A 24,223-nucleotide genomic window follows, 5' to 3' on the forward strand; every position below is an offset into this window, starting at 1 on the left:
CTCTTCAATCCCAAATTCCAATGGAGGAGGACAAAATTTGAAGGGCAATTTTGGTATGTTGAAGGCCCAGAAATCCCCGCCAAGCCCAACGTCCTCAGTTTTTGTTTTGTCACAACCAACGTACTCATTTAAATGGCCGTTTTTCCTGGTCCACCCGTTCAAAGCACTTTAACTTCATAAAATCTCTAGCTTATCCCGCTGCAACTCCTCTCTTATATAGATGAAGATTTGTGGGCGACGAACTCAATCCTTCACTCCCTTGACCTCTACTCTCATGAATTGCTACATCAACATCCCCTCAAAACCCCTTTTTGATTTTTCAAGAAAGCCCTCTAATCCTCAACTCCTTTTCGCCGCGAAGAGGAGATGGAATCGTTATGGTAGCTTCAATTTCTGCGAAATTTTGAATTTTTTATTTTTTTTCCAATTTGTTTATTTCTTGAAGTGGCAATGACTTGTGTTTTTCTTTCTTTTAATCCCTTTCATTTGGAGAAATTAGATGTCTTATTTCGTGGAATTCGACGGAAGAATCTGGGTTCTTGGAAAATGAGGAATCAAACTTTTGTATTTTCAGCTTCTGAGGTGGGAAATGGCAACGCTGACATTGTGAAGAAAAGGTTCTTGTTCTCATTTCCTCATCTTTTTTCTTCTTATTTTTTTAATAGATGCTTTGAAACCCGACTAAATCTATGTTGTAATCTATTATCTACATTTGGGTGTTCCTGTCTCTTAGGATTTGAAAAAGTGTATGCATATTCCTAGAGTGTTCTTGATTAGTCTGTTAAAAACTTGTTAATTACTAGAAGTTTAGAAATGTAAAAGAAAGTAAGAAGATGTTGGTTGTTTTTGGTAACGATTTAGTAGCTTTGCTATCGTCATTGTTCTCTTCTGGCTGTTTTTTTGGCTTATCTGACATGCTTGCTCGGTAGATTTTTTCAACTATTTAGTCTACGCTATGCGTGTAAAATCATCACTTTCTTACTGTCTCTTACTTTTTTTGTAATGTTTTAGAATTTCTCATGTTCACTATTAGAAATGTTTTTCAGGTCATCTCTTCTTTTGCATTTATAGCATGTATATCAGTTATATATTGAGACATTTAATAACGTTGACAGAGACTGTTACTTTTTCCCTCTGTTACAAACATTTTGGGAAGTTAATTCTGTCTGAGTACTTTGTCATTGCTTAATCCGAGAAATTGCAATCAGCTTCAGTAATTTATCTGCGCATCTCTGGTCTTTTTGCTTCCTTTGAATCCAGAATGAGCTTAAGTTTCTCTGGCATTTACTTTCATTTGAATTACATCCACTGATCTCTTTGAGTATTGGTAATTTTACTACGTTTATTTGCTGGTGGCCATTTCAAGAATTATAATTCGTGCAAATTATAGGAACAACTTTCCTGTTTAACAAAACAAACTCAATGGTGGCAGAGGATCATGTGAAAACTTACTGGCTAAGGTGGGAAAGAGAGACATTAAGTTGCAACAGGGAACTTAATTCCCAATGACATAGGAGGGACTGCTATAACTACCAATATCTGGAAAACTATTGCTGTAACTGGATATTCTGTCTCGGATATATATTTTTGGCCTCAATTGTAACATGTATATTTCTTCATCATTGCAGGAAAGTAGTGGAACATGTATGTCTGCTTAAAGCAAGAGAGGATATGTCTGATGAGGTGGAGAAGGATATGCTTGATTATCTTTACACTACCCAATATCAAATGCGTGGTATTGTTGCCATATCATTAGGTGATGCTTCCTACTATTTAACCTGACTTTATTTGAAGAAAATTTTGAGTGCTATAGATTGATTTGTTTTTAGCTTCACAGTTGATGTCACTGAACTGACAGAACTAGATCTTTCACAATGCTCTATTTGGATGTCTAATGGACATGTTCTTTCTTTGAAATCAAGTTTTGCATTTTACTTTTACGAACAAAAATAATTCATTAAAATGCTAAATTGGACCAGGGATTTCAAGCAAAAGACAAAAGCTGTCGTACTGAACATTCTGACCCTAAAAAAAAAAAAGAAGATCTTTTATCTTTCATCTTTTTCTTCTGCAAAAAGTGGTTTTCTAGATTTTGCGATAGATATTGCCTAGATCTGTGCTCTTTGATTTTTGTCAAGGAAGATTTGCTCCACATCGTGTTTTTAAACCCATTAGTCCAGAATCTCTGAAAACAGATCTATAAACACTTTGTCATGCACATATATCGTATTGAAGCCTACTTAATGAATATATCCATAAGTCGTCTTCTATATTTGTATAGGACGCATCTCTGATCAAGAGCTTGGAAAATACACCCATGCTGTTTACATACGTTTCCAGAAAAACGAGGATCTTAGTAAGTTCTACGAGAACCCATTCTACGTCGGAGTTCTTAAAGACCGTGTATTTCCTTACTGCCATGTACGCCCTAACATGTAAATACCAATTCTCTCTGTTTCTTTTGATTTACATCCCTTCACTTCATCCTGTAATCATTTGAGCCACTAATACAGTATTCATTTCTGAGATCTGTTTCTTATTGATATTGGCAGGACATAGTCAATGTGGATTATGAATCTGAAGTAGAAGATGACATCATGCCAATTTTCCGAAAAGGAGAGGTGGAAACAAATAAAGCAACGACATAAACTTTTAACATGAACATCAAAACATAATAATTGTGTTTCTTTGCTTATAAACAGATCAACCACTAAATCTTTCTCCCATACATGAATATTCAACCTATATTGATGGGATATATTAAATAATTACTTTCATGATCATCAGTTGAACTATACCTTAACTATTTCATAATTTCCTTCTTTGGGCCACTCTTCTGGTACCACCTTAATTATGATACCTTATATTTGGAATTTTTCTTTCGTTATTGGATTTTGGGAAATTGTCTGAAGGAAGTTAAATTACTTCCTGGTGCAGGAGTTCAACTATGGTGTGGAGTTTGTGCTTCTTATAGCATTTGACAAGAACTCATTGGGCGGACCTGCTGAAGATGCAATGGCTGCTTTGGCAGAATTGACTGCAGCATTTCCGTCACTAATCGTTCAAGCTACTAAAGGTCATATTTGAGATAATTGTCTCAATTTACTGGTTTTCTACTTCATTTTCATTTCAGAAGCATTTATTGAAATATCACGTAATATTAGTTCATTATTAACAAATTTGAAAAGTGAACTGCGCTACGTGGATGTTTCTTTCACTTAATTGCTCATGAGTGACCGAAGTTGTTTATTATAACTCTCATTTTCCTGAGCATTTCCTTCTTTGCATGCTCATCATGTTTGACTACCTCTTTTTTAACTTTTTCTGTATATTAAAGCATGTGGTGCTTTTGAATTGCTCCAATTTCAGGTTCTAACTTTAATCTTAACAATGTGGAATATACTCATGGAGCAGTTATACGATTTCGATCATGTAAGATCTCTTCTATATACTTCATTTTTAATTAAACTTGTTGCCCGTGTTGTATACTAACCGCCAATTACTGGTATATTCATCAGCTGAGGCTTGCGAGACATTCTTGAAGAGTTCACAGTACAATGACGTAAGCAGACTAATCTTTTCACTACTTCCTTTTTGCTTATTAAGTGAGTTGTTCTCTATTTTATGGTAAGGAACAACATTCAAATCCTTTTACAGTAACGTGTTGTGGATATATCTCAGGGGGTTTCAACTTTTGTTTTTCTGGGAGAGAAATTATTAAATTAGAGCAAGAGCAGACTCTTATATTAGATTAATAAATAATTGTAACGCAAGTCTTTCCATGTAGCTTGCCAATTTTGACTGTAACACAAATCTTGACAAAGATATGGCTGATAGTCCCTCCTAAACTTCTAGGAAGTTTACCGACAAGGTAATCTGAGACTCAACATTGAAATCAAATGAAATGATAGTAACATCCTCAGGTTCCAAATTCACCCTCAGCCCACGCACATTAGGTTGAGCATGTCTTTGTTGAGCCTCACATCTACAATCTATTAGTTGTTTCTTTAAAGCTACTATTGATAGAATACTTCTTTTCAAATTGGAGAAAGCAGGTATGGGGATCCAAAATTCAGCCCATCTCTGAAAAGGTCATCTCTGTTCATTATTCGGTGGATCCAGTGGGCACAGAGCTTATGTAACAACTAACTAAGGTTTTATTCCTTCCATAACTGCCTCCGTCCAAAAGCTGATAGAACATACATGCAAAGAATTTGAGCATCTCAGTTGCTCTGTTACTTAAATGCAGGTTTCAAGGACGGAATGCGATAATGCTGTTGATTTGTTTGTGTCGAGAGGCAAGCGGGCAGGTTGCTGGTTAAACGTCCACTCATTTTTTTCGTTGATTTTTTTTTTATTTTGTTTTTATTGTCATACTCTCAGGTTCTGTCTTCAGATTTCTCATTTATAGTTGTTATATTCAACTCTGTATAGAATAGTTACTTACAACATAAATAAAACACGAGGAAACTTGTACAACTCTACCAAGTTTCCCATCCCTTGTATGGACATCCATGCACGGAATGCAAAATGTTAGGTTTTTTTGGACTCGTCGCATATGGAATGACAGCTTAAATCCTTGTATAAAGTCAATGGCGTGTATGTAATTCTATATCTTTGGAGGGGCCAGAAACTTGGCAGGAGATCTTGTGTGAAGGCAACATGCTTTAGATGGCTTCAGATGTTCCAACTAATATTTTGTTCTTTCTCCCGTATCAGGCTTGGTGAGGAATGAAGAATATGGCATTAAAATCAGTCGTTGGGAAGTTGAAAATCCTTCCTCAAAGAGCCAATAAGTGATTTTGGTGATCTGTCCTTTGCACATGACAGACCTTAACTGGACTTGCCATTGGCTTTGCATCTCTTCTACATGGAAACTGATAAAATAATGTGCCTGTTATAGTCAATCGTGTAATTACATCCAATTATCGATCCCGAATGCATTGTTTGACCATGAAGAGAAAAAAATATTGCTGCATATGAATCACCAGGTACTGTTTTTCCATGTACATTGTTGGTTTTTCAAAGATCAGATAAGCTCAGCTTATGCCCCACCCTTGAGGTTAAGACAAAAAGAAGAATAAACTAATGGTGTCTATCATGCAAGGATTAAAAAATCAGATGGTTATTGGTTTTTTCCTTTGACTTGAAGTTTTGATAGTTCTTCTATTTTCTAATCTCCTACTTTTCAAAACTTGCAAGACATTAGAGTTGGTAAATAAGCCAATACGATTAGTTGATTTTTGTACTTCAGCACGCTACAAACTACCTCTAGCATGAACATCAAGTCATCTCCATGTTACTAGAACTGTTCATGGAATGGACCCCTTAACCGCGGCATTTTGTTCATACCAAAGCCCTGCTGGAATTAGTGCAGCAAAACTTGCTTCTGTTCCTGCGGGTTCTCTTTTGTTGCCATAACAACATTTTTGCTCCCCGAATCGAAGTTAATACATTTCATCAGAATATAACGTATATGCACACTGTTTCCTGTGGGGCGATGCTCGGATATTATTATGCTCAAGAAAGAAAAAAGAAAGAAAGAAATAACAATCATTGTGATGTGGGAGTCTTGGACATATCTGTGAAATTTGAGCATTCGATATCAACTTTATCGGGTATATGTTCATCTTGATCGGATTATACAGACAGAACTAGATGGTAGAAAGAAGACTATACATCTCAACTCGCAAGAGATAGAAAAATTACTGTTCCTATATCCTGTACACATCTTTGACGCACTGCAATAAAGTACAGAAAAAGGAAAGGACGAAAAAAGAAAAAATCTTCACTAAGAACTACAAAACTTTACCAGGAACCTTGTAAACTATGCAACCGAGAAGCCAATGAATCAATTATGAAGAGGGTTTGGTCCTCCGGGAACTGTTCTATGTGAAACTCTGTAATTTGGATCATCTCCATTTCTTGATTCTCCGGGAGCTGGTACATGGGAATTCCAGGAGATTTGTGATTGGACCTCTCTGGTGAATCTTTCTTCTTTGGTTTTGTAAGTGAATTCATGGATGCTGCGTCCACTTGAGAGCTGGCTGAGAGTAAGCATCACCATGATGAACACAAATGAGATTGCAGGATATTGGATTGCCATGATTGTGACTGTGCTATAGTGTGAGATGAAGCAGAAGACTTAGCAGAAGCAAACGAAGCAGTTTAATTGTTCACTAATTCAGAAAGACGAAGGCACACTGAATATGGCATCATTTCAACGGAACCTGTGGTCTATATAACTTCCAAACTAGAATAACACTAACTTGACTTTATTGCCCTTTACTGTGAATCTTGGACATTTGTGCATCACCCTAAACTGTTCAAAAGGCTATTAAATGGCCGAACTTATGGCTACCAAAACGCTTCAAACTATACACAGTGTTTTTTTTTTATTTGTACGGTTTTTGTGTATTTTTGAAGCGTCCTCAAAACACATGAACCCTATGGTAAAGATTAATCACGAAACTAGCAAATCAGCACTACCTACGATGGAAATGGAAAGCCCAAGTACTCCTCTATTCAAAACACAGGACGTCTGAACATTTATTAAAACACAGGAGTATTATTATGACTTATCTATTTATTAAGCTTGAACTCAGGACGTCTGAACATTTATTTATTATAACCATGTATGAGTTATAGAGAATACATGTTGGATAAACCAATCAATGTAAAAGGCATTTCTTCAGCTGAATGAAACATTTTAAACCTTAAGGTTAGTGCATGCTGCAGGGTTAAATGATACGTTATTAACTTTATACCAACTACATTTTTCTGAATGTTTAAGGCCAAATATACGTACAAATAACCAATCTATAATAGTCATTTTGCATATAATGGAGTGCCAAGCAGAATAAGATTTCTTGCAGGAATGGTTTGGTGGGTTGACTTTTATCATTAGGAATCCTAAGCCTTCAATCCCCATTCCCATTTGATTTTCATAAACTGATTAGCGATCCATTATTAATCGTTCTTTCAAACCTGACGTGCAAATGAACACAGCTACACGTGCCACCGTTCTTGCGCCAGCAAGCGATCCACATGTCTCTTTCTTTTTTTCTTTTTTTTTCGTTTCTCTCTTTTTTCTTTTTCTTGAGAAGGGGGATGGGGAGGTGGTGGTCTGTAGAGGTAAATGACTTGCATTATCAAAGCCAAGATCCTTTTCTTTGTAATTCCCATTTTGTTGGTATTACTGTTCTTTTCTCTTTGAGTTTTAATAATAGAATGAATCAGAGGAGGATTGGTAAATGACAAATTATGAGTCAACAACAAACCAGAGAAGCATCTTTTGGAAGAGCCTTTTTCTTGTTTTGTTATATAGATTGAATTTGGTTGGGACTGATAATTTTAGAGACGACATATTATTTCTTGCCAAGGGAAGTAAACTACACCAATATTCTAACATTTTTCTTTCCATTTTCGCAAGATGAAGTGAATAATTTTCTTGTCAATTCTACTGTCAAGAAAGTTGATCTTTCTAAAGTTTCATCAGAACTGTCTGCTATATATATTCGTGTATACCTTTTCTTTTTTTCTAACTAGTCCATAAGTACTTGGATCAAATTACAGAGAGGAATCTCACTAGTATTTATTTTCCTTTTCGCATTGCACGAATGGCATCTTCCTATGGTGGGGTAGGGAATAAGGAGCAAAATGATACTCTGAACTATTATTAGTCACTAAAACATGCGCACCTTCATTGGGTGGAGTGACCATGCCGTTTCCTGATTCGATATCCAGAGTCAAAAGAACTTTTGTTCAATTAAGTTAGGAGTTGAAAGGAAATAATTGAGAAGATTGCTTGTTTGACTAAAGCCTGAAGTTTATCTCCAATACGTCTGCTTAAAAAAGCTGTAGGATACTGTAATAAGACTATGCTAAATTAGCAACCAAAAAAAAAAGAAGATCATAACGATACAGTAAACTATAATTATGACCTTATTAAAAATTCAGTATTTAAGGGGTGTTGGTCATATTTTTACGAGATACTGCTATTCTTCATCCTCAAACTAGCTAGGACTCACTTAATTTCTAGCATCCATTTTTGCCACGCTTTGTTAGTTAATAATTCCCATTAGTGAAGTAAAACATGTTGCAGTGATTTTATATACCGCGAACTTTCAAGAATTTGGCATACTCTTGTAGCTAGGAGTATTTCTTTCGTTTTAGTGCTTTTTCTTTTGTTCTTTTCAGATTCTTTACTAGTTATTTCAATCATGCATGGAAACTCCAATCAAGAGTACAACTAAAATAATCTCTAACTGAAAGACTTTATGTCTTGGTTCAAAGATAGTAGTATAATTATAGTGACTTCTAGCTAGCTATTGCAGCACAACCTGACATTATAATTTAGCAAAAAAAAAAAAAGAAGCACACCAACACTATATATTTGTAGCCAAATAAAGGCCAGGGCTGCATAATCCCAAAAGGTTGTAGCGCACACAAAAATTAACAGAAAGAGTCTAAAAAAATCAAAATGTACAACGATATGCACCAGAGCTGGACAAGAACTACAAAAGGAAGCTCAAAAGTTAATTGGCAGTGGAGTTGCCATGGTTGAGGCGGGACATGTGCCGCATTCTCCCGTATAGCAAATATGATAAACTGAAAGTCTGGAAGTGTTCTGCAGGAATCTTGGTTCGCACATTATTGCCGGACCAGGACCAGTGTGGCGATAAAAGGGCACTTCAATCTTACGAACGCAAATGTAGAGTTCATCGAGATCTTGCATCATGTTTAGTAGTGATTGCACTCCATCTCTAGTGACAAAAGCACATCGAAAACTTAGTTTCTTCAACCCCGGCATATGCCTCCCTATGAGCACAGCAATTCGATTATTGAAAAAGCATCCACAAATTTTGAGCTCTGTCAAGAGTGGACATCTTTCACCAACAATGCTGAAGATATTGACGTGAGGACGACCGAAAAATGAAATGTACAGGCGTTCAAGCATTGTCCAACGTCTGAAGGCGGTTGCTAAGCCTTGCTCTGTCGTCCTGACTGGAATATGCAGCAAAAGCTCTTGCAAATTTGGGCACCTGCAGTCATGATCGATGGTGAATTTCATCTTTCACTAGCTTTATATATATATATTATTTACCCATATCAAAATGCAAGCACAATATGTAAAAGAAAAGAAAAAAAAAACAAATACAATTCTGCACAAGCTAAGTTAAATGGTTAAGTACCTCTCGGCTGCATAAGTCAGGTGTGTATCCTCGACCTCAAAATCGATATCAAAAACCAATTTGGTCAATTTAGGGCCACCTAAATGAATGCCCCGCTGAAAGATGAGCTCAAGTTGAGATCTCCAACCTTGCTGCTGGTAGTCTTGGGATTTTCTGTATTCAGAGATGTCCAAAGTACTGGAGAAAACAGCATCCGAGCATGCCCTCCTCCAGGAGCTACAGACCCTGGAAACGTTCAGCATTCTGTCCATTATACTTACAAAGGCAAAAATGCGCAACAGAATGTCGTGTGGCATGTCGGACCAGCCGGTTGCCTTGCTCTTGGAAAGTCGCTTGCTGTCCATAGCAGGATGCCGGCCGAGAGCCTACATGCATAAGATCACACAAACCGTAAAATGATGTGATTGATTAGTGTTTGACAAGCCGAAACCTTGCATTTTGGAGATGCATGCCATGATTTAGACCAATCAATATGTGATCTGGCCGTGAATGCTTATATGGAACTTGCACTATATTTTCCAATCTTGAGCTGATCTAAAAATCTATTTGCACCTGGGAGGTTAGAAAACAAGACTGAATCTTGATAATGACTTTACGGTTATCATTACGTACTACTACTTGTAAGAAGGAAAAAAAATTAATGATATGAAGCACCACAAAATTGCCTGTAAATTTTTTAACTCTTATGTGTTTTTATGGTTTAAGGGGAAGAAATTATCGATTTGCAGTTGAATATCTGGATAGAAACTTGACCTTTTGTTTAATAAAACAAAACGAAGGGCCCACAAACTACTCCCTGCAGGTTGCTTTAAATCAACAACTTACAGTAAAGTAGTGAAAACTGAAAGGGGATTTTAAAAAATAATTTCATTCTAGAATTCTTAATTTGAGATCTCATCAGCAGCATTTCAGCTTGGATTGCCTCCGTCATGCTTTGCCAATATGCTAATTACCCAATTCAGAAAAGAAATAAACCGCAGGAACGCAAAATTTATGAGTGGTTTTGTACGAGTCCACAGGCGTCCTTCTAGTTTTTCTTTCTTTTATTTTTTTTTTCTTTTTGAAGATCAAATTAAAAGGAGATATCCTTGTTTCTCTTTTTTGAGAAGGTAATATTAGAACGAGAGACTTTGGATGAAGAGCAACCAGAAAAAGCTAAACAAAAAATAAGAGAAATTGATACAAATACAGTAGACAACGTGAAATTAAGGAAAACGATTCAGTTACCTTGGGAAATCGGAATGCAAGAATTAATCCTGTTTTGAAGACCCTGAAGAAAGCCTCGATCCTGAGCACTGGAAATGTTGTAAAGTCTTGGCAATTCAGAAAAGAGAAGAGAAGCAATGGAAGAGGTGAATCCACTCTAAAGTAAAGAGGTGAATGTACTCTGAGCAGTTTTTGCCTGAATTGGAGATTGAGTTGCCTACGTATATTGTTTGTTTTTTACTTTCCTTTTTTCACACCAAATCATAATATTTATGGATTTGTTAGCCGTTTTGTTTCATTCCGGTGACTAGGGCTGCAAACGAGCCGGGTCGAGTTGAACTTTGAGCTAATCGAGCCGAGTTTCGACTAAATTTTACCAAGCTTGAGCTCGACGAGCCGGCAATTTTCAAGCTCGAGCTCGAAAAAAATAAAAAATAATTATTTTATTTTTTAAAAAATAAATAAAATAATATTTTTTCTTAATAAATAATAAAATATTAAGGATATATACGTATTTTTACTATGAAAATAAAAAATAAAAAAATATATATATAATATACGTAATTTTATTATTAAATAAAAATAAAAAAAAAAATATATATATATACTTAAGCTCGCGAGCTAACGAGCTTAATATTCTGAGCTCAAGTTTGACTCGAGCCGGCTCGAGCTCGACTCAAGCTTGACTCGAGCCGTTCGCGAGCGGTTCGATTCGTTTGCAGCCCTACTGGTGACTATCACGTGGTTGTTTTTTTTTTCCTTCTTAAATGTGACTTCTGTTCATTTAAAAGCATCTAAAAGACTTCTGTTCATTTAAAAGCAAGTGTGTGTATATATATATAAATGAAAATCGAAAAAAAATGCACCTTTTCTCGAATTAGAACATTTTTAAAAGTAAAAATCCCTCTTATGATTGGCTAAATTCCACTTTTGATCATTAAACTATAGATACAAATCCCCTTTAGTTTTAATTAAACTATAATTTTACACAATTTACACTCTTACAATACGAAACTCATCTCACTTTAATTCTTAAATTTGAATTTTGAACACTTTACCCGTCAAAATATGAAACTCATACCATTTTGGTCCTTAAACTTTGACTACACTTGCATATGATTTTTAACTTTCGACAATTTCATGGAAGTGAAGTATCTAAATTTTAAAGTTAAAAACTAAAGTGTGATAAATTTCATGCTCTAGTGAATAAAGTATCCAAAGTTGAAATTTGAGGAATAAAGTGGAAGAGTGTCTATAGTTTAAGGGTCCAAAGTGAAATTTATTTGAAAACACCATTAAGTTTTTTAGCCATAAGATTTACCTGTTCTTTTTTTTTTTTTTTTTGCATGTGTTTCTTCCATCATTAGGCCATTGGCCATTAGCTACTCAATTTGATTAATCACATTTACTCTTTGGATTAAAAACATGTTGGCATATTAAATCAAAACTCAAAATTAGAAATTTTCATATTATTATTTAGTAGTGTTTTAGTCAAGTTAGGGTTTTAGTAATTTTATTGAAGTCAAATTATGGTAGTTTTATTGTTTAGGAGTTAGTATCTTATCAGAAAATTTCTTATGAGTGTAAGACTTGTTTATGAAATCATCAAGTTTATAAATATGGAGTCATATTATTGTGTTTAGTTGAAAAGAGTGAAGGATTGAGAGTTTTGTTTTTATTATGTGATTAATAGATTATTGTTGATATTATTTCTCTTCTCTTACACATATTCTTATGTGTGTAAATTGCCTCCCCATATATATTGATTTTATGAAATATATCTCCCATAATTTTTTTTTGAATTTTTGGATTCTACATCTGGTATCAGAACCCATATATATTGATTTTATGAAATATATCTCCCATAATTTTTTTTTGAATTTTTGGATTCTACATCTGGTATCAGAACCTTAAATTCAAAAAATTGATCCCTGGGTGCCTCGAAACATTGAAGAATTGACCTGATTATGAGAGTTGATTATGAGTGTTTTCCGCTCTTAGAGTTAGAGCATAAAATTGCTGTGAAAAAATTAGTTGATCGAGTTAGACCACAAGGTTGGTGATGGAGTGTCATTGATTGTGGATATTACGATAGAGATCGGAGGAGAATCCTATCAGTGAATTGTGATTATGAAAATCACAAAGTGAATTGTCAATAAGTTGACATCAAATTGGAGATGAAAACAATCTATCCAGAAGCATAAATTATTTTCGCAAACGAAAAATAAGTTGAGCGACGAGATAAATCTATTCAGGTGCATGAAATATTGCAGCAGTAAAAATCAAGGGAGATTATTGATCATGATAGTGGTGAATCTGATTCAATAGAGAGCTTGATTTAAGGGAGACAATATTGGTATATTAAATCATGGCTCAAAATTAGAAATTTTTATATTATTATTTAGTAGTGTTTTAGTAATTTTATTGGAGTCAAGTTATGATAGTTTTATTGTTTAGAAATTAGTATCTTATTAAAAAAATTTTTATGGTTGTAAGACTTATTTATGAAGTCATCTAGTCTAAAAATAGGGAGTCATATTATTGTATTTAGTTGAAAAGAGTGAAGGATTGAGAGTTTTGTTCTTATTATATGATTAATAGATTATTGTTGATATTATTATTCTTCTTCCACGCATATTCTTATGTGTGTAAATTGTCTCTCCATATACATTGATTTTATGAAATATATCTCCCATATATTTTTGTTAGAATTTTTGGATTCTACAAAACATATATTTAGATAGTAAGGTTAAACTCAAGACAGTTTGCGTTATAGTTGATATTTTCAAACACCCAAAGCAGGGAGTCTGTTGATTGAAAACTCTGAAAGATACGACCCTTAACAAGGTCTCCTGCAGAAACGCATACATATATATTTATTTAGAAGCCGAGAAGGCTAGAACTATAAATGGATCTCAAACAACATTCGATGGTGGAGGTCCCATGCTGGAGGCCGGACAAGAGCTGCATTCTCCCGTGTAACAAACGTGATAAACTCGAAGCCTGGAAGCCTTGCTGAGCACTCTTGGATCACGCATGATTGCTGGACGAAACACGCCAGTAACAGGAGCTACATACTCGACCTTCTGGATGGATATGTAAAGCTCCTCAAGGTCTTGCAGTCCGTCCAATACTGCAACTGCCGCATCTTTTGAGACCATTTTGCATTGTAGCCTTAGCACCTTCAAGTGGGGTATGAATTGTGATGCGATCTGGGCTGTTTCTTGGGAGACAAAAGGTGCATGGACTTTAAGCTCAGTGAAGTTGGGGCAGTTCTGGCCGATCGCCTTGAAGATGTTGACATGGGAGAGGAGGGAATTGAATGAAATGGACATAGATTGGAGGTTTGTCCAGGATTCGAATGCAGTTCTTAGGCCTCTGGATGTTGCCCCGTATGGCCACAGCAGCCCCAGATACTTCAAGTTTGGGCACCTGTAAAATTGTAATATGAACATTTGCCAAAAACAGGAAAAAAAAAAAGGTGTACTAATCATACACTTTCTTATGTAGCTAGATCAAAATGCACGCAATAATCCAGATCGAGCAAAGACATAAAAATGGCTAGAACATTTGTTCATGTAAGAGTAAGACTACCTTTTGGCTGCCTGAGTAAGAATTTTATCGTTCACCTCCAATATGGAATCAATAATCAGCGTGGTCAAATTTTCACCTGCCAGATTAACACCGCAGATGAGAATGACCATAAGTCGAGTTCTTCCACGACGAGTCTTGCTGTCCATTTCGTTTCTGATTTCACTAGTGTCGAGAGTACTCGAAAGAATTTTGTCGGAGCAGGCCGAGCGCCAGGAGTGACAGACGGCAGAGACGTTCAGGATCCTGTCCATCACGCTGACTAGGGCAAAAATCTTCAAGAGCATGTCGGTTTGCAGCTTGGGCCAGTCACGAAAGTTTTCACCCGCTTCCTCGGTGGTGCGGCTTGCCACGGTGCTGTTTTCCATCTTCCTGAAGATTTTGGATAACAAATTGATGAGAATGTGGTACTGTAATAAGCAGGCAGATTTCGAGAAGCAATGAAGCATATATATATATATATATATATATATATATATATTTGTCATGAAAAGAGAAGAATGAGAAATCATTTCAGATGTGACATGAAGCTCAAATCTCAAATGGTAAAAACGAATTTTCATAGAGAAATGGCTACATTGGATGGATGATATATTCCACAATAATCCCCCCAAATATACTGACGATATGATGAAAACCATTAATACAAGACTAAACCATGAAAATGAGTTCATAAATGTTTTGTAACTCTAATTTTGTTGCTAACAAAAAAAAAAAAAAAAGAAACTCTAATTTAGAGAATTTATTGAGAGAATTTTAAACCTTAGATCCCTACATATAATCTCTGTCAAGATGACAACTATCCAATAAGGAAAGAGATTATACAACGGAAACAAAATTTAAAGTATTAATTGTGGGAAGATATCCAAGTCTGCAATTACCACTACTTGGTGAAACAACATTATATATATATATATATATATATATGAATGAGAATTAATGTTAAAACTCCAAAAAAAAAAAAAAAAAGCCCATTTCAAGTTCATGGAAGGTTTCAGGGATTTAAATGCAGGCTTGTACACATACACACCATGCAATTCCACAACATGGAAACTTACCAATTCTCAATCAATGGCAGGAAAATTTCCCATCTAACATATTGTCTTATTTACTTCTTTATAATTTCTTAAGATAAAAAAAAAAAAAGTAGGTCATGCACTTGAAAAATATTTGTGCACATAAAATGTATCAAATATTCTGTGAGATTTTTTTTTTTCTTTTGGGGTGGACCGATTTAAAAGTCAAAGGGTGACACTTTTATTTCTTTTTATTTGACAAACAAATATTGCAATAAAGACCTTGAAAAAACAATCAATGGCAGGAAAGAGAAAAAAGTAAAAGGAAACCCTCAACATTCCTGGAAAAGACAACATCACAAGAATTGCCTCGTGAAAATTCAGTCTTGATGAAACATTGCCTCGTGAAAATCTTTAACTTATGAAATTGGCAAAATACATGACATCCTTCTCAAGTTGAAACCCTCAACATTTTTTGTTCCAAAACCTAAATTTTTTGTCAATTTGAAAATTAGACATTTCAACAAATAGGGTCTTTGCTAGACACGAAGTAATTCTTTTTTTTTTTTTTCTTTTGCAGCCCATTGGTAATCATTTGAAGAATAACTAGACATATAAAACGTTCGATTTGCTTTTCTTCACTGACCGGAACAGGTAATGGTATGTATGATTTTGCTTGTTGGTTTTGTTTGTAAAAATTTGGGGGTCATAACAGGGATAAGATTTGATTGAAGGGAAAAGATGAGATATAGATCATACCAAGTGAAGAAAAGACAATAACATAGCAACAGATGACAAAAAGTTTTTCAAAATTTCAGAGATCATATCATACCTTCAAACAGTTAGTCGGAGGATGTAAGAAGTGGTAGTGAATTCAGAACAATGTATGTCACTTGTGACCAAAAGCTCTGTGTTATATGGGAAGGCGGCCTGAATTCGAAGTCATGGGACATTAAATGTACGAGTAATTTCTTGTATGACATTTGTGTATAGCATTTGCGTTCTTTCCATAAGAAAAATATTTAGTTGGGAGATGCTTCGATTGTCTCTGATGAATGAGCTAGCAAACAAATGGCATGCAATCCAGTTCATTAGTGACAAGGAAGTTGCCCTGTACACTATAGATTATGTTGCTGGTTTTAAATTTTTCTTGTTTAAATCTTGGTTACCTTACCTAGGTTGAGTTTTAAAGGTTTAGAAGTTAACTTATTCTGTAACCACTTTAATTCTAAAGATATATAATGTACTTGGTGTAAAGTTTTCAAATAGATATCCTTTCAGACTATTTATTTGTCATTAATATTTTTCTCATGCACATAATTTTGTTAATATCAGCTGTGAGATGACATATTCGGCCCTTTTTTTTCCCTTGTTACACACTAATACTTTTCTTGTTTTTCTACCATAATCTATTTTATGTTCTCTAGATTTTTTTCTTATAGAGTCGAAGGTGCCATCGCTTGAATAATAATTGTAGATAAATAGAGCACATATTGTTCATCCAGTAACTAATCGAGTACAATGGCTTCCCTTAAAACACCACCACCTGCCATACTCTTGCCCTTGAGAAGGAAGCTGACGAAAGGAAAGCAAAGGAAGAAGAACATACAGGCAATTAGCTGAAAATCATCAAGGCATTCAGTCTTGATGCCACTTTCAATTGAACACGGCAAAATATATCATGCTTTACAGATGTAAAATGATGTCACAAGTGAACTCATTTTTGTATTCGAATGCCAGGAATATCTTTTAAGCCCATCTTCAACGCTGTTTTTCTAAAGAGGGCAGGAGGCTTCTGTAATCCTATTGACTTGCAAAATTGGTCGGCTAACTCAACAAGGGTCGTCTTGTCTCTGCCTATTTCCCTGACGGAGTTATAATAGCCCAGCCAAGCATGATAAGCAGCTTCTTTGACACCATGGTCGATCTTTGTCAGACATGCTTCAATCTACAAATACCAGAAAATTGGCATCAGGGGACTCTTGCAAATAGATAAGAATAAACAGTCTAAATTGAAATAGTGCACCAATACAGCATAAGTAAAATCATTAAAGTAACTAGTTGATTGCAGACCTTTACATTCACATCAGGATCTAATTGCGGTGAAGACCATTTCTCCAGGGGAAGATCTCTTACGTCATCCAAAAAGTAATCCTCCCAAGGTGCAAGTAAAAGGATGCCTTCTCCTTCTTTGCCTTCCCGTCCAGTTCTTCCAAGACGATGTATGTATTGTTCCCTATCTGATGGAAGACCAACCTAAATATGCAATCACCCAGATTATTACACAGAAGTGAGATCGTTTCAAGTATTTAACGCAGCGAAAAAAAAATGAAACTGAAACATGTTTTGCTCATCAAACTTTCACCATAGCCCTATATGAACATCCACTCTCCCACTAAACGCGACCAAAAACAGGAAAAAGAAGAAAAAATAATGAATAGAAATACAAGTTAAAAAAAAAACTCATTCTCTGAACTTCTTGTTACGCAGGACATGCAACATTCAACATCGTCCTGACTCATAATGGAAAGCCTGCCAACTTGTCATCCTTTATATCTAAAGCAAAAATTGGATATTCCAGTTACACACTTCCCCAATTTAAATTCGAGCTTACTGCCTGTCTAAAAGGGAAACAGCTAAAGATTGGTCATGTGCTACTCAAAACAGACTGTACCAGCAATTGGTTAAGCAATTTGAATGGCAAATCATCCTTCCACATGTACATTGATGATATGACTGGGTAATGGACTTAAAATGTTTCCTCTATTTCTAAGATAGAACAGCATAACTTCAAATAAAGAAGTTAGAACGAGACAAAATCTCAAAATTTTCTTTTAAACTATTCAATTGTTAGATGATGCTCAAACTTATATCAAATAGTGAGGATTTGATCAAGCACAAGAAAACAGGAGGTGTTGGTGTAGATTTTAATAGTAAATTACTGAATAACTGCACCCACCTGAATGACCAATGTGACATCAGGATAGTTCATTCCGCGAGCTGAAACATCTGATGTAATGAGAATCAATCGTTTAGCTTCCTTGAATTCATCAGAAATTCGAGTCCTGTAGATTTGAGGTTTTCTCGAGTGTATCTCCCTCACATCCATCTTCATCTCTCTTAAAAGTGCATACATGAGGGATGTCATCATTGCTGTTGTACAGAAAATAATAACCTGGGCAGATTTGAATCATCATTAGTGCAGAAGCAAAGATCCAAATGCAGAATATAAAAATCTCCTTTCTTGGTTTTTGTGCCCCCCCCCCCCCCAAAAAAAAAAAGAGAAGAAAATAAGAAAGAATGTGCCTAGAGTACAACAAAGACCAATAATGCATGACATCCTCAAATCCCCATTATTACCTTATAATCAGGCACTTTGGAGATGTGTCCCTGCAGAAGATTGTATACAATTTCGAGATGCTGTTCATGTGGTGCAACAAGATAAGATTGCTTTACCTAATTGAGAAGACAAAAAAAGAATTAATAGAAAGTTCCTTGGACTTTCTCATCCAATAGAAATAGCATTAATTAGTAAGGTGCTATGACGACTAAAATTCGAATTCACATGTCAACACCACTGAAACTGTCAACTTTGATGGGCTATAACCTTGTAGAGAATCCTGAGGTTGTTAGACCTCTACTTGAAATATTTCAAATTTCATGAAAATTGGAATTTAAGGTAATTCTCAGCACTATGTCACCTTGGGATGTGTTTCCAAGCTATAGCCGACTGTATCCATGTATGCATGTTCTCTTTTCAAAACAAGCAGTGATATTCGACGAACCTGTGATTTGAAGAATGTCAATTTCATGGGTAAAGATGTATATGAGAACTTTCTACTCTCAAAAGCTTAAACTTCAGCTAATCCATAAGGAGTACGAAACTTTTCTTAAGCTTGCATGGATAGGGTAAGCAAGGGTAGCTTCAATGCAAAATTGTGAAGCAGAAAATCAGTACTTCACAAAGTCTTTGGCGAGGAACAAGTAGAAACTAACCTCCCTCGGAATTGTGGCTGAAAACAGTAAAGACTGTCTCTTTCGAGGTAAACAATCCACGATTTTCTCCATGTCTTTCCTGAAACCAAGGTCCAACAAATGGTCTGCTTCATCAAGGATAAGCATCTTCAATCCCATTAAGCGCAAAGACAATCCAGACTTGTTCTCTATATGATCCAACAATCTGCCAGGAGTTGCAACTATAATCTGCATAGCAACATGCATTAAAAAGAAGCAATTGGGCTTCTGAACTTCGTTTTTGAACTATAAACTGTGTAAAAGTATGCATTAACAAGAAGCAAGGGGTCTTTTAAACTCCAGTTTTAGAGAGAGAGAAAGGGGCCCCGCGGGGGGGAGAGAGAGAGAGAGAGAGAGAGGAAGAGGAAGAGATGAGAGGCTCTACTGATAGAAAAGTTCATGCACTTCGAACAACAAAGGTCCCCAGATGTTGCAAAAGATCCATGTACCTGACATGGCTCTGACTCCAAGCGTCTCTGATCAACTTTAAACCGTGTTCCTCCAACTAGTGTCTGCACGCCAATGCCATCATGGTACTTCAGCAGTACAGTAGCTTCTGCAGCTATTTGGCTTGCAAGTTCTCGTGTTGGACAGAGAATGAGAACGTATACTGGAGTGATCCGTTGGTTCATGCTGTTGCTTGACGCCTTTATAACTGTTTCAATAGCAGGAAGCTGTTTTTATTTAATAAGAGGAACAGAAATATACAAGCATTGAACGCCAGAAAAAAGGGTATGAGAACAAAATCAAAGGGACTAGTAATATACCAAAAATGCAGCACTTTTTCCAGTTCCAGTTCTAGCTTTAACCAAAGCATCATTGCCTGTTCACAGCAGTGTGTAAATATTATGGAAGAAACATGGGCACTGTAGAATTTATGAAGAGAGAAGCCATAAACAAATTGCCATTATAGCAATCATTTGCGTGACTTGATTTAGAAGAACCTACCAAATATGGAAATTGACTCAAAGAATTCAGCTTTTATATTCCCATCAAACAAAAGAACGATGTAACAACTACAACATCCTATTTATGGGGAGAACTAGCTATTATGTCGATTCCTTCCGTTAATTACAATGACATCTATGGTCATCAAAGAAATCTACATTGTTAATAAACTAGAATATAAAAGGTTGATTCATAAAGGCAGTAGGTTAGGATAGATGCTTAACTGTTTTTGCATGCCTACCTTGAAGGCAAGTGGAAAGTGTAGCCTCCTGAACCCTGGTCATTTGCACATAACCCGCTGCATTGAGTGCCTTGACTGTCAAAGGAGAGATGTCATACTCATCAAACCTAACAACAAAAAGCCCCCCACAACATTACAAAAAAAATAAAATGTTGACATGAGATTTCTATTCACAAAGAAAACTCTAAAAAAGTGACACGCTTAGCAATCACAAATTTGACCTTCACACCTTTTGGAACTATATATTGTCTCCTCTTCACTTTTTCCCTCTCCACGCTGCTTCTCCAAACTCCTCTTAATAACCTCCTTACGAATCATCTCCACCTGCTGTGACAAATCATCCTCTTGTTCCAAAGCATTCAAGGGCACTCGCTTCTTCTTTATCTTCACATCATACTTCCCTAATGCAGCGCTGCTTGCATTTCTCCTCCCATTACCCCAACTTCTCCTTTCTTCAGCAGTCTTATCCTCACCATCACTATCATTACCATAATCATCATCATCATCACTTTCATCATCTGAAGAATTTATCGCATTCCTGTTGGTGTGAAATCTCGGCCACCTCACTCTCCCGCTACCTCTAGAGCTAACCAAACTCCCCTTAGAATCTGAGCCTTCCTTGCTTTTTGACCTCTGGTTTCTAGCAAAACTTGCTCCTTTGTTACTAATTGTATCCACAGAATAACACCTCACTCTCGACAAACCATCCATATTCACCGAAATCTGACTTCCATGATCACACATTAGGTCCAATCCCCCCTTCATCAATCCCGCTGTGTAACTCGAAATGCGCCTACTAATTAACCAATTATTCGAGTTCATAAAAAATCCATGTCCACAATAACCCGTTAAATTATATCCCAATCCCACTGAACCCAAAGCACCGCTCGAAAACTTTCGAGCCGTCGAAGAAATATCACCCAAAGACTTCGGATTTCTACTTTCATCAGCACTACAATTATCAGCAAAAGCAGATTTTCTCGAAATTAATTTCCGTAAATCAATGGGCTCACCAATAACTCTCTTATATGCCATTTCTCGAGGCGCCGGAGCTCTAATCGGGCCATCAGCTTCATTCCACAAATCCTCAGCACCTTCTTTCATGAACCGATCAGCAAGAGCTTTAATATGTTCTTGAGGCGATACCGGGTCATAATTGGGTCCGGGCTGATCTGGGTCGGAAACAGAATTGGGCCTCTGGGAAGCAGCAGAGAGTTTAGCCCTGATTTCAGAACGGATACGGGCCTGGTAAATTTGCTTTTCGTGATCGAGGAGGCGTTTTTCTTTTTCTCTGGCCTTTTTCTCGTGCATGCGTTTCCACTGCCATTTGTTTAATCCTCCGGGAAATGTCCGGGGGCCTCCGCCCATGAAGCGGAGGAAAGCGAGGCTGTGGTGAAGAGATGGCGGGGGCTTTGGACGCCTGCGAAGGAAAATGGAAGAGGAATGCATTTCTTGAATTGAATATAGTGAGTGACGGGGGAGGTTTTAGGGTTTAAGGCAGGATGTGACGAATTTTGGCGGCGGGTTTATACCGTAGAGGGGTTTTAAGGGTTGATGAGATATACGTGCCAACTTTTCTGTCGATTAAGGCAATTCAAGGAAGAGTTTGGGGTGGAAGAAAACAAATCTCTTTAAATTCGACTCCTTCGAGAAAAACTTGCTTGAGATTGGATTAAATTCCCATTAACCAAAATTGGAAATCAAAGTATGCATTTGAGTCGATGAATATTAAGTTAACACCTTCCCTCAATTACACATTTTGACATTTACAATAATTAACTTGTATGTAGCAACCTATGGGCTCCTCGGCCAAAAAGACAAAATACAACATTAGAAAAGCTAATAACCTATAGAAATTCATGATAATCCTGAAAATTAAGTTTTAACTTCAAATATCCACAGTTGCATGCTAGGGAAAAGTTTACTCGAATTTCTTCTTCTTTGTTTTTTGGAGGAGGCTGTGGAAGATTTTATTTACATTGCTGCTTTATGAATCATAGAATGAGAAAATACTAATAATGCTTATCAAATCCGAGTGCACAAATTTGCATATTAGTTGACTTTTGGAAGACGACAATGGAAACATTTAGTAGTGTGTTTGGATAGTTGATTATTTGAGATGATTTTTTCAAAAAATAAAAATAAAAATATTGTAGTGAGATGTATGTGAGATAAAAGGATTGTTAAGAAATATATTGATTATGCAAGTAAATAAATTTTAATAAATAATTCACTATTCAAACAAGCATATTATCATGAGAATGATTATCTCTGATAATCTTGAATTGAGAAATAGACTCCAGCAAGGATTCTTGTGAGGGAAACTTGTTTCTTGTGAGCAACAAAATTCATAGTTCATACCAGCGAGGATGAGGTACAAGTACAGATTATTGCCTTGCTCGTTTGATAAATTTCAGTCCAGATTGATGAGCAAAGGAAGTTTCCAAACAAATTAATGCTTTCAGGTTGCAGTTGTTAAGAGGACTTGGTCTAGAGATATGCAGGCAATTAGCTTGAAAGGGGTTTTCTGTGGTCATGAAGTTGTTGAAATTTCAACCGCCTCTGGTTCTTCTAATCTTAGCATCTCATAAGCTCGATTTGCTATACATAGACAGCATTCACTGTAACAGGATAGAAGATCAACTGGGCATTGAAAGAATCAATGTGGAAGACTTGATAAATATGTTGGCAAGAAGTGGGCTAAGTTATTGTGGACTAGGAAGCCTCACACTTCCCAATTAATGTCCTCAACAATTTCTTAATCCCTTTGACAGAAATCTTTCATGATCCCCTTGGCCAGCAATTGAGAATGCTCATATTGAACTAACCACATCACTCAATATTCTTTCCACAGCATTTGATTACTGCTATAATAAGGTTCAATCGGATGCTACTCTGCCTAAGATTAGAAGCAAATAAAAAGGGAATGTCGTTGAATTTTCCCTTCTGTGCAGGCTAAAGGCAATGAAGACGCATTACTAATGGCAAACAGAGGAGGTGACTGAGGCACTCCTCCCCTACTTAACCTTCTACATTAAAAGTTTCGGGAAAAATTGTTGATTTATCTGGAAACACAGGAAAATTCAAGGTATACAATTGCATTTTTACCTAGAACATATAGTAGAAGCAGATCATGTAATGAAGCACATTGCACTAAAATATAGTCTCTCCTACATTGTATAGAAATTTCTCCAGTACGAAGAAATCATGTGTGAAAATCTGATCGCCTCAATTTGAGCCCTGCTGGTATTACCTCAGAGGTAGCTATTCCATCTTCTTGGCAGTCATACAAATTATTTACACGCACAAAGGTATGCATCATCCTCATTCACGGAGTTATGTCAGACAAGAAAATAACCAAAATCTTGCTCCTATTAGCTTGAGTCCTCAACAACTAATTGCACTTTTACTGAAGTCAATTCCCAGGGAAAGCAATAGGAAATTCCCTCAAAAGAGACAGGACAAATGAAATACTACCCCAATTTCCGCAGAACTTCAAGAATAAATCTTTGGAATCAAAATATTGGCCAGTTATGGATCAGCCTACATAGTCTCAAAAGCAACTCTAAATGCCTACATAAGGTTCTATAAATGGAGATTTGTAACTTCTAAAATGATCATTTAAGCTCAAGGAGCTAGTTTAATTCTATAAAATTACCTCTACTGTTCTTTTTTCTGCACGCAAGCCTGCAATGGACGGAAATCCCAGTAGAATCAAATCCACCACTCAATAATTGTACATACGTGCAAAATATACCATTAGTATGATAAACCAGTATCATGAGGCAAAAAGTACGAACTATCAATGAGCAAGCCCCTTCATCATTAGGCCATCAATTTTTTCCTCCAAGATGGTCACACTTCATCATCAAGCAATCAATAAACAACCTCATCGGAAACAGCAGTATTCCCATTCAGAATGAACAGAGTCAGTAGAGAAAAAATACTCCGCATGTCACATTAAAGGGCTCAGACCACCAAATAAAATTGCAACAAGCTACTTTCTCAGGCAA

The 24,223-nt window shown here is 36.2% G+C and overlaps 4 protein-coding genes across 7 annotated transcripts; 1 reads left to right on the forward strand and 3 right to left on the reverse strand.

The window, feature by feature from the left end:
- The first annotated feature begins 41 nt into the window (after positions 1-41).
- Positions 42-4,550, forward strand: LOC113703311 (uncharacterized). Of its 3 annotated transcripts, XR_011819852.1 has the most exons (11): positions 42-380; positions 500-617; positions 1,629-1,756; positions 2,282-2,421; positions 2,553-2,621; positions 2,938-3,076; positions 3,370-3,432; positions 3,519-3,562; positions 3,788-3,871; positions 4,056-4,154; positions 4,250-4,550. XR_011819852.1 is itself a non-coding variant. In XM_027224637.2 (10 exons), exons 1-9 carry the CDS (start codon positions 221-223, stop codon positions 4,140-4,142), a joined length of 951 nt encoding a protein of 316 aa, XP_027080438.2. In that variant the 5' UTR covers positions 48-220; the 3' UTR covers positions 4,143-4,154; positions 4,250-4,550. The 3 variants fall into 3 exon arrangements, 2 of the variants coding, with proteins under 2 accessions (XP_027080438.2, XP_027080439.2); XM_027224637.2 differs by lacking the exon at positions 3,788-3,871 and having other exon boundaries at positions 48-380; positions 4,053-4,154; XM_027224638.2 differs by lacking the exon at positions 3,788-3,871 and having other exon boundaries at positions 59-380.
- A 3,818-nt stretch (positions 4,551-8,368) lies between these two features.
- Positions 8,369-10,617, reverse strand: LOC113703512 (F-box/LRR-repeat protein At3g48880-like). Its single transcript, XM_027224894.2, has 3 exons — positions 10,422-10,617; positions 9,195-9,559; positions 8,369-9,044 (listed from the first exon to the last, which is right to left on the reverse strand). The coding sequence occupies exons 2-3, from the start codon at positions 9,536-9,538 to the stop codon at positions 8,531-8,533; spliced, it is 858 nt and encodes a 285-aa protein (XP_027080695.1). The 5' UTR covers positions 9,539-9,559; positions 10,422-10,617; the 3' UTR covers positions 8,369-8,530.
- A 2,698-nt stretch (positions 10,618-13,315) lies between these two features.
- On the reverse strand, positions 13,316-14,359 carry LOC113705005 (F-box/LRR-repeat protein At3g48880). Its single transcript, XM_027226868.2, has 2 exons — positions 13,995-14,359; positions 13,316-13,832 (listed from the first exon to the last, which is right to left on the reverse strand). The coding sequence occupies exons 1-2, from the start codon at positions 14,357-14,359 to the stop codon at positions 13,316-13,318; spliced, it is 882 nt and encodes a 293-aa protein (XP_027082669.1).
- Positions 14,360-16,622: 2,263 nt separating this feature from the next.
- On the reverse strand, positions 16,623-21,784 carry LOC113702653 (probable DEAD-box ATP-dependent RNA helicase 48). 2 transcript variants are annotated; one of them, XM_027223761.2, is made up of 10 exons: positions 20,440-21,784; positions 20,193-20,317; positions 19,789-19,844; positions 19,471-19,695; positions 19,004-19,210; positions 18,709-18,792; positions 18,368-18,463; positions 17,967-18,182; positions 17,081-17,263; positions 16,623-16,955 (listed from the first exon to the last, which is right to left on the reverse strand). In XM_027223761.2, the coding sequence occupies exons 1-10, from the start codon at positions 21,657-21,659 to the stop codon at positions 16,725-16,727; spliced, it is 2,643 nt and encodes an 880-aa protein (XP_027079562.1). In that variant the 5' UTR covers positions 21,660-21,784; the 3' UTR covers positions 16,623-16,724. The 2 variants fall into 2 exon arrangements, with proteins under 2 accessions (XP_027079562.1, XP_027079563.1); XM_027223762.2 differs by having other exon boundaries at positions 20,211-20,317; positions 20,440-21,783.
- Between the last annotated feature and the right edge of the window lie 2,439 nt (positions 21,785-24,223).

Source organism: Coffea arabica, chromosome 8e (assembly GCF_036785885.1).
Source record: "Coffea arabica cultivar ET-39 chromosome 8e, Coffea Arabica ET-39 HiFi, whole genome shotgun sequence".
Lineage (NCBI taxonomy): Eukaryota > Viridiplantae > Streptophyta > Magnoliopsida > Gentianales > Rubiaceae > Coffea > Coffea arabica.

What these genes read in the sequence shown, in the direction of transcription:
- LOC113703311 (XM_027224637.2), top strand. Translation starts at nt 221, where the DNA reads ATGAAGATTTGTGGGCGACGAACTCAATCCTTCACTCCCTTGACCTCT. An exon ending in GAGGAGATGGAATCGTTATG is followed by an intron (nt 381 to 499) that starts GTAGCTTCAATT and finishes TGGAGAAATTAG; the next exon opens with ATGTCTTATTTCGTGGAATT. An exon ending in AGTTATACGATTTCGATCAT is followed by an intron (nt 3,433 to 3,518) that starts GTAAGATCTCTT and finishes TATATTCATCAG; the next exon opens with CTGAGGCTTGCGAGACATTC.
- LOC113703512 (XM_027224894.2), bottom strand. Translation starts at nt 9,538, where the DNA reads ATGGACAGCAAGCGACTTTCCAAGAGCAAGGCAACCGGCTGGTCCGAC. An exon ending in CTGACTTATGCAGCCGAGAG is followed by an intron (nt 9,045 to 9,194) that starts GTACTTAACCAT and finishes TCATGACTGCAG; the next exon opens with GTGCCCAAATTTGCAAGAGC.
- LOC113705005 (XM_027226868.2), bottom strand. Translation starts at nt 14,359, where the DNA reads ATGGAAAACAGCACCGTGGCAAGCCGCACCACCGAGGAAGCGGGTGAA. An exon ending in CTTACTCAGGCAGCCAAAAG is followed by an intron (nt 13,833 to 13,994) that starts GTAGTCTTACTC and finishes ACAATTTTACAG; the next exon opens with GTGCCCAAACTTGAAGTATC.
- LOC113702653 (XM_027223761.2), bottom strand. Translation starts at nt 21,659, where the DNA reads ATGCATTCCTCTTCCATTTTCCTTCGCAGGCGTCCAAAGCCCCCGCCA. An exon ending in CCAAAGTGCCTGATTATAAG is followed by an intron (nt 18,183 to 18,367) that starts GTAATAATGGGG and finishes AAATCTGCCCAG; the next exon opens with GTTATTATTTTCTGTACAAC. An exon ending in ATGTCACATTGGTCATTCAG is followed by an intron (nt 17,264 to 17,966) that starts GTGGGTGCAGTT and finishes TTGCATATTTAG; the next exon opens with GTTGGTCTTCCATCAGATAG.